General features: G+C 35.5%; 1 protein-coding gene across 1 annotated transcript in view; it reads left to right on the forward strand.

Moving 5' to 3' along the window:
- CRTC1 (CREB regulated transcription coactivator 1) overlaps positions 1–14,164 on the forward strand; it is a 79,703-nt gene that overhangs the window by 15,175 nt on the left and 50,364 nt on the right. Inside the window, exons 3-4 of the mRNA XM_072405049.1 lie at positions 8,642–8,779; positions 9,659–9,720. Coding sequence (XP_072261150.1) covers positions 8,642–8,779; positions 9,659–9,720 — 200 coding nt within the window. The remainder of the gene's footprint in view (positions 1–8,641; positions 8,780–9,658; positions 9,721–14,164) is intronic.

The following is a 14,164-nucleotide window of genomic DNA, read 5'->3' on the forward strand; positions in this document are numbered from 1 at the left end:
TCCTTGACTGTTTTAGGACTTTATGCTTGTGACCCTGTATCTGGCAACCAACAATGTTTAGAGGGCTGAAATTAAGTTTAGTAACAGCTCTCTAGGTCCTCTTTGTACTCTGAAAATGATGACACTATGATAACACAGCTCAAAAAATTTTTTCTTTTCTGTATATTTAGTGTATTTCAGTCTGCTGAATCCAGAAATGACATCAGTTTCATTGAATTCGCTTTAGTTCTTTTGATACAGGTATCGGAATAGATGATTTTACCAACAACAAATGTTAACGTGGCGTTATATTATCAATCTTTATTTACACCAGTGTTTTGCATTTATATATTAAATGTAGAATTATTTTCATAAAACTTTCATTTGTCGTCTTTTTATTTATATATGTTACAGGTTTCAGTATTTTATGCATCCTTGTTTTAACAGATTTTTCCATTTTTTTTTCATTTAAAGTTTATTATTACATTTTTTTTAAATATTGGCCTATTTTAGTTATGCCTAGGAATTATAGGCCTACAATGTAAAGTAAGTTTTCATGAAACTGTACCGAAACATGTACTGCTTTTATACATATGAATCTGGACAGAAATTATCCGCCCAGGAGGTTAATTGACCCTAATGTATTTTGCTATATTTGTGGTGAAAATTCTCAGCAAAAACATGGAAGAAACATTACAAAGTTTGTAAAACAAGCATATCTTGCTTATTTTGGTATTAAACTGGGGGACCTAGATAAGTATTGGGCTCCCCATATAGTATGCAAAACTTGTGTAGAGTGTCTACGTCAGTGGAAAAATGGAAAACTTAAAAGTTTGAAATTTAGTGTAACTATGGTATGGCGAGAGCCCAAAAATCATCATAATGATTGGTATTTTTGAACTGGTAATGTAAAGGTTTCAATCATTACAAGAAAAACAAGTGGGAGTACCCTGCTTTGGAATCAGCAAGACAACCACATGGTGCTGATGTTCCTATACCAGTGTTCAGTACACTCCCTGATTTTCCTGTATCCGACATGGAGGATATACAGGGTTTGGAGTGTAATCACAGAGTTAGCAGTGGAAGTGAATATGAAGAAAGTGTTTCATCAAATCAGCAGTTCTTCCAAGAGCTCAATGATTTAATACGTGACCTAAGTCTGTCAAAACAAGCATCTGAACTTTTAGCATCCAGGCTAAAAGAAAAGAACTGTCTGAGACCAAAAGTTAAAATACCAGTTTATAGAACAAGAGAGGTGACACTCCTACTATATTTCAGCTACTAGCCTATATGGGAGTACCAGAATACCAAGCAGAAGACTGGCAGCTTTTCATAGACAGTTCCACTCGAAGTTTGAAATCTGTTTTACTGCATAATGGCAACTGCTATGCATCAATTTCAATTGATCACTCAACAAAACTTAAAGAAAACTATGAAAATATCAAAATGGTCCTACAAAAGCTTTGCTATCATGAACACCAATGGTGCATATGTGTTGATTTAAAAATAGTGAACTTCCTATTTGGACAGCAAAGTGGAGATACAGAGTACCCATGTTTCATCTGCTTGTTGGATATTAGAACAAAGCAGGATCTCTGGAAAAAAGTTGACATAGAAAAAAATCATTCTCCCTCCACTACACTTAAAGTTGGGGTTAATAAAGCAACTTGTTAGAGCGCTGATTAAGGATGGTGATTGCTTCAAATACAATTATAGATTCTTCCCTGGATTGAGTACTGAAAGTAAAAGCAGGAATCTTTGATAGACCCCAGATTCGGAATTCAAGTTTCACAAGTTACATGACTGATCGTAAAGCTTCTGCCTGGCACAGCTATGTCATGGTTGTCAAGAACTTCAAGAACTGGTTTAGGGCAGATGGGATAGACACATGATGGCAGAATACTGCTGGAGCCTTCAACTTGATTGTCCTGATCAGCATAAAAGGAAATCATACATGTCAATGACTTCTTTGTGATAAGTTCTGTAAATATAATGAATATAATATATATTGACATTTAGTATTTCAAAAATGTATTTTTGTATACGTAAGCATAACTAGTTTTATTTTATTTAGTTTTCATGTTTCATTAGTTTTCTATGAGGTTATTATTGAGGTCATTATTTCAAAAACTAGTGCCAATCCAGCAAAACCAATATCATATTTTAAATATGTGCATCAAACATAACCTAAATCTACTTTAAATCGTTTGGCAAGAAAATGTTTGTTGACCAGTGTAATCAGTAAAGGGGATATGAAGGTTTGTACATGGGGATATTGACAGCTGCATGGACACAGACACAGCTTTAGCTGCTGGGATTATCTAACAGTAGTTGGATGGGGAGCAGCCACAGCTGATTGCTAGGTCTAAAGAAGACGCCCGCTGTCAGGGAGCTAACACTGAGCATGCTCAGGAAGCACCCTCTACTGGTAGCACAATCTAATAGAGAAACATAGGAAATGCACGTGCCCCATCCTCCGCATGACAAAGAGCAGAGAGGGCCCGATGTTGCCCCAAGGGCCAAAGGATGGGCACCATTGTTTTACGGCAATAAAAACATTACTGCTTTCAAAGGTGTGAATTTTTGTAAAAGCTGAATAGAGTTCAATAAATGAATGCTTAGCACAAGAGCTTAGAGCCTCCACAAAAGAGCTCTACAGTAGCCATGCTATTTGAAAAAAATCAGCAAGACCACCCTTTAAGGGAATCCTGTTTTAAATACCAGTATATTAAAGGTGCTGGGACAACTTCGGCAAAAGACCCTCTAAATAGAAGTGTGTTCCTGAAGCAGGTATGTTGGGTAGTGGTAAAGGAGGTGTTAAAGTTCCTTGCAATTAGTTTGTGTTGCTCTTGTTTCTAAGGAAACTAGTTTGTCTAACATATTTCTGCATTAAAGCTATTTTCTTATACTCCATGCACACTATGTAGCTTGAGGGTCTAATTTATAAAAATGTGGTTCATTTTGTTGTGAAAGCAGCCAAATCCTAAATAGCAGAGCATGTCATAGAGATATTATACTCTTTAAAGAGGTCTAACACAAACTGCTATGTTGGACCTTAAATGCTTCAAGAATGAAAGCTTGTGTTCCCTGCTAATTGGAGAACACTAGTTTTCACTAGTACGGGGACATTTTTTTTTTTTTTACTGTCTAAAGAAATCCAATTGTAACATTTTGATGCACTTGAAATATATTTAGCTGATTTAAACTGCATCCTTAGTTGAGCCTTAAAACTGTAAACTTGGCTTAAAACAGCTTTGTCAAATCAAAGTGACATGCAGCATATTATAATTCAATTAAATTTTAAAACAGTGTCAATAAATAAAGCAATAGTTTTTCTTGTGAAATTTGCAGTGTGTTGGTACAACTTTGATTGCCTGTAGAAGAAAAATCTGAGAGAAATGGGTAATTGCTGGAAAAAGTTTAAGCATTTGTTGTAGAAATTCTATGTTAAGGGAGTAAAATAATTGCTTGAGAATATTGTCTCGGCATGAAAAGAAAGGGCATTCTTAAAGTGTGTGGTTTGCCACAGGATGTTGAATGTAAAGGTTTTGTGCATACCTGGTCAAATCAAGTTCAACAGGTAGTAAGTAGAAGAATCAAGTATGATTTAACAGGGAAATGTCTGGTTCTAGCGAGGAGGCAGGCACACTATAATAGATCATTTTTTCTTCCACAGACTTGTGTTAGAAACTTGACACAGAACCATTACTTTCTCGCATTTTTTTGTGGTGATATTTAGTGCCATCGGCTGACAAACCATCAGGTTTTGTAGTAAGAGTTGTTAGCAATACCAGTAGATTTTTTTTTTTTACAGTTAAAAGCAAATTGTAATCTGTAACTATTTGTAATATATTTTTTGTATAATTTTTAATACCTCTGCTAAAATGCGCTGGAAATACATTTAGGGCATCTAATCACATGTGTGAGTAAAGCAGAATGAAGCGTTTTAAAAGTAGCTTTTTTAAATAGAAATCCCAGCTACTGCTGATACTATCAGATATGGGGGTGGGGGTCACCTGTGTGCCACTCCCATCAAGGCTGAGCTCCCCCGCCCACCTCTCACCAGCAGCAGCAATCCTCTGGATGACAGTGGAGCACAGAGCAACCTCACTGAGATTAGTGCAGAGGTTTACAGCTGCGGATGGGAGGTGGGCGGGTGGGGCACGGCAGCCGGGCGGATTAAGCGGCTAATTCTTCTGGGGAGAACCATGATGTATGTATCGGTGTGTATATATATACACACACACACACTCTGAATGGGATTGGATTTTTTTTTAGATAAATATATATATATATATATATATATATATATAGCAGTGAACAAGCCTAGCTCATCCTCACAATCTCCAAGCAGCGATCTCATAGTAGTAGGGGAATATTAGTGGCACAGGACAATAAAGATGTGGTAGACAGCAACAGACCGCTTTGATCTGTCATTGCTAGGCATAAGTGAGGTCCACTTTTAGGGCCCTTTGGCTTCTAAATCCTAGAGTCCAGCTTAAGTAATTCCAAGCAAGAAGGCAACTATCTTTGTAGTTAAATATTCACAATTACCATTTCATATTAAATATTTAGATTCATGTACTTCAAGTAATTCAAGTAATACTGTTAGTGATTTCCCTTTGTAAGATATTGAATTGTAATACCTTATTTTGACACAATGTGACAACTTATTTAAACATAATCAACATGTTTGTTGTAGAGTAGTGCTTCAGAATTGTAGTTCCCATAAATAACATTACATATGTAGGTTAAGGTATATCTAAACCTAAAGTGGAAAATAAATATAATGCAGTTTACTAGTCCATTTCTCTATGTATTTTTGTCTGTCTGTATTTCTCTATTTACTTTAAATTGGAAATTCTGCAAGTAACATGGTTCAAATCCAAGCATGGCTACATTCACTCCTTCGTATCCTCTATGGGTAACCTAATAGATAGCAGATCAACAGGTAATTTCTGTAGTTTCTGGATTTATTTGCAGCTCAATAAAAGAAAGTAAAGCAGCCTTCCAGTTTAAGAACTGGTGGGTTGTAATACATTAGGCTTCATGTCTGTAGACATTCTAGTCAAAAAAAGCTTGCTTACTGCTTAGTACAAGTCAATGAGATTTTGCTAATCTATGTATGAGGATTGTTCTAAATTTTCATAAAACACAGGTAATCATTGTACATTAACATGGGCACTTAGGTTTTGCTATTGCTGGGTTTGTATATTTTGTTGTTGTTTAGCTGCACATCTGAATTTTCCTTTACTAGTGACAAATTTTTGCTGTGTTGACAGATTTCCTTTTCAGAAAGTAACTCATTTAATCCCACAGGCCAATATTTAGTTAGGCTTTTTAAATGCATTGTTTTTATCAAGTTGTTGCTGAGGTGAGTAGATATTTTGTAATTGAGTTATTTTGTAATTTAGTTATCTACCAAACAGATAGGCACGTGTAAATTTGCATCAGGGTCAACACCTGTCAAGTTCAAGTGAGATTACAAGCCAGTCTATACTTGCAAGCGTATACCTAGGAAAATGCACTCGCTGACCCATGATGTATTGAAAAATACTTGTATAAAAAGACATACAAACCACTTTGTCACTGTTTGCACGTTGGTTTTTTGACTTCTTACGGCAAAGCTATTAAATCGCTCTGGGTAGAAAGCACTAATCATTTGTTTAAATTAGATAAGTATTGAGCATTTATTGGTAGCAGATTTCCAGAATGACTGATGCAAGATTTTACATTATTATAAATTGGCTTCAGAAAGTGTTCAGACCGCCTTCACTTTTTTTTTTTATTTTGTTATGTTGCAGCCTGATGCCACAAATAATTTTTTTCCCCTGTCATTACCCTAAAATGACTCAAAATTTAAAAAATGCATATCAAGGCAAAAACCAAGCGATCAGGTCAAAGGAACTGCCTTGAACTCAGCATTGGTCTGGGAAAGTTTTCAAAAATTTCTGTTGCACTTAATGTTCCCAGGAGCACAGTGGGCTTCCTAATTCTCAAACGGTTGCCCTGCCAAACTGAGCAATCAAGGGAGAGAGAAGGGCCTTAGTGAGAGCTGTGACCAAGAACCTTATGGTGGTTCTCAGTGTAAAACACATGAAAGCCCACTTGGAGTTTGCAAAAAAGCACCTGAAGGACCCTGACTGTAAGGAACACGATTCTATGGTCTTGTGAAACCAAGATTGAACTGTTTGGCCTCAATTCTGTATGTTATGTCCGGAAGAAACTGGGCACAGCTCATCACTTGCCCAATACCATCCACCCAGTGAAGCATGTGGTGGCAGCAGCGTCATGCTTTGGGGGTGTTTTTCAGCAGCAGGCATTGGGAAAAATGATGAGGGCTGACGAAAGAATTGAGCAGTATGGAGATATCCTCAATGAAAACCTGTTCCCTTACTCAGTACCTCAGACTGGGTCAATGGTTCACTTTCCAACATGAGGATGACTCAAACCACACAGCTAAGACAACACAGGAGTGGCTTAGTAACAGTAAAAGTCTGAATACTTATGTACGTCATATTTCATTTTTTTTTTCCTGTTTTTACAAAGTTGTCTAAAATTCTGGTTTCACTTTGTCATTATGGGGTATGGAGTGTAAATTCTGAGAAAACAAAAAATTAAATGATTGTAGCATTGCAACATTAAAAAAATGGAAAAAGTTAAGGGGGCCTGAATACTTTGTAAAGCCACTGTATATGTTATATTTAGGGATTTATTATTAGATAACTAGGACTTGCAGTGACTCCTGTCAGTTTCACTTTGGTTGTTCTAGAGTCGATTAACAAAGCAAATTGGACAGAATTTGCTGCAACGTTCTGATTTCTGGTTTCCTGCTGTACAGCAGACATTTAATAAATTCACAGGTATTTCCTATTTTCAAAAAATTATTTAAACCAAGCCTTAGAATTTGTAAGAAAGGTGATTTAAATATACATTTGAATGTGGCATCGTTGTTGGTGCCAGGGCGGAAAATTTGAAGTCAAATTTGATGAGAAGTCTGGAAAAACATTGCATGATCTGATGATTCTGACTTTTAATGGGACCTTCAGATGGTAGGATCAGGTTTTTGGTGGGGTGGGATTTGACATTGTACAAAGAGGTAAGTAGGAAAAAAATGAGCAGGTTACTTAAATAACTGGAAACATCACATTTCATGAATGTTGGCTTTTAAATGCATCCTTTACATATAGAGTACACTATCTGTGATATACAGCTAAGCTGAGGAGGACCCTAAATTTAAATCACCCAAACACATAAGTTGATAGTTGTTGCATTGGTCCCAATTAAGGGAGTGTAAAGTCTTGCAACTTCTTTAATTGTAGCCAGTGCCTGTGTATCAGAAGTCTATTTACATTTGTTCAGAGCTGCATTGACAATGATGGATACCAAGCCATGGACAATGCAAAAAACTTGCCGGTAAACCTGAGAACTTGTTAAACAAATCAGGCAAATGATATTAAAAAAATCAATATCCAAATTTTGAAAATACCTGTTTGTAGTGCCTAAATGTTAATTAAGTGGACAGTTATGTGTTCTGTTACTAAGCTATGACTATGTTTTGTTTAATGGTTGTGCTGTAGTAGTTCTAAGTTTAATTTGGATATTCCTAATAAAAAGAAATAAAATGTGTAATTTCAACACCTCTTCTGCTACTGTGTGAAAACATTTAATCCTGATTATTCATACATATATATATATATATATATATATATATATTAGATTGCAATTGCAGAAATGTATTTTAACAGGTCAGGTGTGAAATGTGAAGTTGTGGGTCTCTGGAATGGGAGATTATATCTGTTACTTGAACAGGGAAAACCGCTCGAAGGTTGCTTTTCTTAACTTTTTCTTTTAAAGGCATTCACTTGGATTAAAAGCCATCTAAAATTCCCTTGTGCATTACAAACTAGGAAAACTCAAGCCTCAGAAGCTGCTGTCAATCACTCCCCCTAATGGAGGAACAGATACATGGCCTCATGTGCTAGTGCTTAGAGCTTCATGTATTTATCAGCGCAGTCAGTGACTTTATCAGGCCAGCTGGTTACGTGCATGAAGCTAATATTTTTCTGAAAAAAACAGCAGCCTTGTTGTTTTTTATTTATTAGTATTCATCATAATGTTCCCCAATCGGTAAATAATAGTTTAATATATAAGACCCCACATCCCAAATCACAAACATAGGACGAAACTGAGAGCTTTTAAGGCATCTACTATGTATAAAGCATATTTAGGATTAAAAAAACAAACTTTTATTTACAAATCATGTTAAAATACACACAAAAACATCAATGGTATAAAACCAAACAAAGTCTCAATTGTCATTCTCAATTATTGTTTTGGATGCGTTTCACAGACCATTTGTCTGCTTCTTCAGGAGTTAATTCCTGAAGAGTGGTTGATGTTTGGGACAGCTTCCATTAGAGATATTAAGTTAGTCAACAGTAAGTCTTCCTTGTCTTTTTATGCTTTTACTTTTTAAGGCTTCTATATTGATGTGTAAAACCTAAAGTTTTATGCTTTAAAGTGCTTGCTAATTCATCCTCAATTTGTTATTAAATAAAATGGACTGTCACTGTTTTTTTTGTTTAGTTTTTGTTTTTTATAAATGTGAATGTGCATTATAAACTTTAAACATATACTAAAAGTTATCTTATTCTTGCAGACTCCTTTTCAGTCTTCTGGATTAGATACCAGTAGAACAACTCGACATCATGGTCTAGTGGACAGGGTGTATCGAGATCGAAATCGTCTTGGGTCCCCCCATAGAAGGCCTTTGTCAGTAGACAAACATGGACGGCAAATATCCTTGTTTATTGCTTTGTTACATTTTAAATTTCACATTTTTGTTCCATAGTGGGTTCAATGGTTAGTTGTAAATTTTTGCTTATGATGCAGTAACTTTCAAAGCCCAAACTGCTTTGGATTTTTTAACATGACATTTTAGCTTCTCAAAATATTGTTGTTATTAATGGTGGCTCATAATTAAAGATATTTTGAATGTGTCCTCTTTCCATTAGGTAGTGTACAGACACTTTAAATGTAGAGATACAGTTTGAAAGCAACCAACTAGTGCTGTGTTTAGCAGTGAATGTCTGTCCCCAGCTTCCACACAGATAGCAAGTGCCCTTCTCCGCAACATGCTGTCAAGGACAGGTTTTTCTACTGAGGTTGTTGCTGCTTTCTAAATAACCAGTTTTGATGCGCCTGGAAGTATTTAGTTGATTCATAATAAAGTTAGGCCTAAATGAATATTGGTACAGATATTATTGCTGTATAATAATTTGTATATTTTGATGAAAAATAACTGCAATATGTTGCATATCAAAAATTGTATATCACGTTTTCTGTAAAATTACTTTTAGGGGTTTATTTTCTAGTCCTGGCTGGACTTACATACATACATACATACATACATACATAACACTTTCTGAATTAGATTTTTTAAGACAAAAAAGGCTAAATATACATTAGAATAGTTTTGAAATATATAGACAAAAACACTTTTTTAGTTTACGCACCCCAACTTGATTTTAACATAATTCTATTTAATCTGTGTCAGAGTTATATTTCAGAAATTGTTTTGGCATTGATGTGGTATATAATTGTTGCAAAGCCCTAGGCTTGCAAGCAGTTTACGTTAAGATGTCATATCATTCTTATTCCTTAACTCATGTGTCACGTAGACAGCTGCCCATATGGATCGGTATATTTGTCACCTCCACCAGATACCAGTTGGAGACGGTAGGTTTTTGCAATGTAAATGTATTGGCTACTGTTTTTTTTAAATTCTCTGACTACCACTTTACTCTATATCATGTGTAAAAAAAAAAAAAAAAAAAAAAAAAAATGTTTTCATACCGAGGTTGTTCATATTCTAGTACTGACAATAAACATGTTGGTATATTCTGTAATAGGCTCAAATAGTTTCAATACATAGATAGTACTTGTACTGAAGTATGGACTTTTGAATATTGTTAACAGACATTACAGAGCTTTTATGTCAAGCCATCACTGATCTTTATAGTTGCTTGTACCATAAAGTGATTCTTTATCAAGCAATCTGACCACGAAACCTGGATCTTCCAGTATGATCCTGAAACAAACTGTCAGTGCACTGAAAACACCTTTATCACCAAGAAAAAAATCGCATCAAAGTCCTACTGATCATGTTTTTTAACATGAAGGACGTAGTTTGGGCAGAATGAGTTCCAGAAGCCACAACAGTAAACCACTATTATTATAAGGATGTTTTGACAAAACTGAGAGAAATAGTCAAGAAGTCAAAGAATAGTCCAGAAATGTGGCAAAATGTTTTTGTTCTTCATCAGGACAATGCTCCTTTTCACACATCACTTTCTGTGAAAAAACTACGCTGCAACATTCACAATATTCATCAGGTTTGGCACTTTTTTACTGAATAAAAATCAGTGCTTGAAGGAACACGCTTTGAATGGATGAGTGAATGTAAATAAACCTCAGTGTCTGTAGCTGCAACATTATCAGCTACTAAAATGATAAGAAAAAAACAAAAATTGACTTATCTTATATGAATGTTGCCCTATCACGTTTTTTTTTAACGCTCTCTTTGTTTTTTCACATATTGCTTGTAAAATGTGTACAAATAAAAGGAAAACACATTTAGTTTGATGTACCTTCTAGAAAAGTACTTTTTCCGAATACTTTTGTTATGTGCCTTTTGTTGTTTCAAGAACTGGAGACACAGATTGCTTGTCATTCCAGTGCCTCCTGGTAGCTGGTAAATCCAACACTATTATATTCACTTCACATATTTTATTGGTCTATAATAAGATTATTAATTTAAATGGAACTAAAGTAAACAAAATAAATAGTGACCAGGCAGGTTCCTTATTGCTGAAGAGACAGAAATTGGGTTATTGTAACCAATCTAGATAATGGTAATATGAACATATGCAAAGGGTTAAATTTAGTCACCCGATATCAATATTATTTTCTAAATAATTTTAACTGTTTAAATTGAGCAGATCTCTAAGTCAGTGATTTGGTCAAACCTCATCACATTTATTCATCATCATTTTCTGGACCTCATCTCTAGATACACCTAGGCATTTCACAAGGAAGTCCTGTGGGTGTTCTTTCCTCCGTTAGGTTTATTTCTTGCCTATCCACTTGTATAGTCCTGGAGGAAAATGTTATTGTTGTCATGTAAACAAGGAGCTGGTAATAAAGCTTAAGCAGAGACCCCTTTTTCCCTTTTTTTTAGCTTTTGTAGGTGTGACTTTTGCTTCCTAGAGGTCTTTTTTTCTTTCACTTCCTGTTCTATCAATGACAGTAAGTGAGAGATCTTTTCAACAAGTATACAGACAGCAATAAATAGCTTTGAAGGTTCTTGTGGCTTACCGCACTAACCAATTTTATTTTATTTATTTTTTATTGTTTTTTTGTTTCCCCATGCTGTTTGTATTTATGCTGTTTTGCACGCCTGCTAAATATGTCAGTGCGGTACTAGATAAGTTTAAGGGGTCAGGACTTTGAAGAGGTTGGAGGGGGGCGGGGGTAAGTAGAATTAACAACTAAGTTATTGCAGGCGTTTTATATGATCACGTAAGGGACGTTTAGGGCATAAGCATTCCTTGTAACTGCGGGTGCCACATGAGGCACATTCTGGGCTACAGGCCATATATTGTCAAGCTGATGTGAATAGATGTGTGATTTTCAAATATTTTTGTATTCTTGCGGTAAAAGTTCAAACCAGCAAATTCAATGCGTGAAAACCACTTTAAATCTGAAAATTTTACATTATCTACAATCACAGAAGTTTAGTTTATTTTTTTTGTAATTCTGCATTAAAATGACATTAGGTATAATTGTATTATAAAGCTAGGCATGGCATTAAGGTTCATGCCTGCTCTGTAAGATTTCTAACTGCCTCTAAAAGGGTTTATTTCTGTTTGATTTGCTACATATTTTAGCTTAATTACCTTTTTTGATGGTAAGAGATGGCAACTATTTTGAAAACACCTATTTTTTCAGTGTCCCTAATGTTTGTATGTGTTCACATAAAATAATCCAGTTAGTGTAATGTATGCCTAAACTATTTGTTTGAACTATTTTTCTTCAATGAAAGCTGTTGAATCATATGTTTATGATTGCTAGTACCAAATCTCAAGTGTGTTGTCAATTTCAGAATGTTGCTCTCCTCTGTGTGGTACTTGAGCTGCAGATAGAGTAATTTTTTGTACAGGTATGCGGTGGAAAATCCTATTTTGTACCTTAAGTTACTTACCTCCAAGTGTTTATTTTTAAAGGTTATTCTTTCATATAGCCTAAACTGAAAACTAAGAACCCCTAATTCAGATATACAATTCTGTAATTATTGTATTTGTGCTTCTGAAGCACTTATAGTTGCGCACACAGTGGGAAAAAAAGGTATGATTTCTTTAACCCTTCTTCCCCTAACCCCTTCAGCTGCCATCTTTCTTCCTGTCTCATCCAAATCCACCGCAATACTTTTCAGCCAATGTTTATTTAACTACTGTGCATTTGCGAGAGTTGGATTGTTTCTGGCATCTAGGTCCTTTCTCAGCACTAGTCTTTATTCTGTATGCAGTATAAACCAGGGAGCCAGTAAAAAAGAAGAAAAAAAATTCCTGGGAACTTTTTAAAAAATAAATTCTTATTTCGTTTGAATATTTTCAATAATATCAAGTGTTGTCATATCATAAATACAGGAAAGCGGGGATAGAGGGGATAAAAAAAAATAATGGAGGAAGGTGGTGAAGGAAGGTAGGGAGAGGACAATCAGATTTTCTGAGGTCAAGAAAGACTGATATTAGACAAATAGAAATCAGTACCCCTGTAGTAACTAGTGAAACTTCCCCTACTTTGGTCTAATAGCATTGATTCTTTTAAACCAATGTAGAACAGTTGGAAGGGCAGGCTGTTTCCAAAGTGCATGTGTGAACGTTGAGCATCATTAACCAAATAAATATTGACAGACCCCTTATAACCTTTGGATGGTAGAGATAGACTGTGTAATGACATGAACCTGGTCCCAAACTGAGCTTATTTTGGGACAAGAGCAGAGTATGCGGAGTACATCCATCCTACAAGGAGGAGTTACACTGAATGATTAATTGTCCAGTACCATCTAGTTAGGATTCTGTACCTTGACTCTTGAATTTTATCACATATGGAGGACCCAAAGGCCATTGGTCATGGTGAAGGATGTGAAAAGCTCTGAATATGACCTTGTCCTTTTGAACAAGAACCAGTTGGGAAGAAAGGATTACCAGCCTCTGGTTGGGGGAATAGTTGGAGAGATAGATCCAGCCATAAAAACAGGTTGAGCGACTGATAAAAGTAGCTCCAATAATCAAGTGAGTCTTGAGATTAGCATAAGTAGTTGGGTCACACCAGAGCAGACATGCAATAACTGTTAGGGTAAAAACTTTTTTGAGATTTCTATGCCAATCAAAAATCCTAGTCAGGTTGACCACAGTGTAATAGCATTCGATATCTGGTATTTACAATTATATGAAAAAATAGGCAAGGGGGCTTTTTGGCATGCAAGGTAAAACATTTTTACTCCACGTAGAAACCAAATCAAAAATACAGACAGTTCTATCGATTTTGTAAACAAAAATGGCTGTAGCCAGAGCTTTGGTTAGATTTTAGTCTCATTAGGTGATCGCATATTATACCGTCATCGCCGATTGGCTTCCTTAGGGGTTTTAGAGACACACTCCTTCACTTGAGCCTATTTGAAGGAGTTTCTATGTTGTGAACAGTGAGGGAAAAAGAGGATGCTTTACTACATGGAATACTACGTGGAAGGGGAGTAGTACTCTATATGATGCTAATTCAGTAACTTCCAGTTGACATAGGAAAAATTTGTTTCTCTTTCCTGTGGCTTTTTGTTGGAACAAAGTTTTTTTGTTGATAACTGGTATACCGTTTCCAGTATCCGCCAAGAAGGGTGTTATGTTTGATTCTACCAGATTTATTCAAACAAAAAAAAATTATTAAACATGGCTTACATTTGCCTATCTAAGCTAATGTCTATTTTTTGGCTGGGCAAGTTCATTTCTGATATTTTGGAGAAAAGGAGGAAAACTTAGAACTAAAATTTGTGCAGTGTTCCTGGGAAGGAAAATACTCAAATATGTAATTTACTGATTAGCCTATCCAAAGGTAAATTCTGCCA

This window comes from Pyxicephalus adspersus, chromosome 3 (assembly GCF_032062135.1).
Source record: "Pyxicephalus adspersus chromosome 3, UCB_Pads_2.0, whole genome shotgun sequence".
NCBI lineage: Eukaryota > Metazoa > Chordata > Amphibia > Anura > Pyxicephalidae > Pyxicephalus > Pyxicephalus adspersus.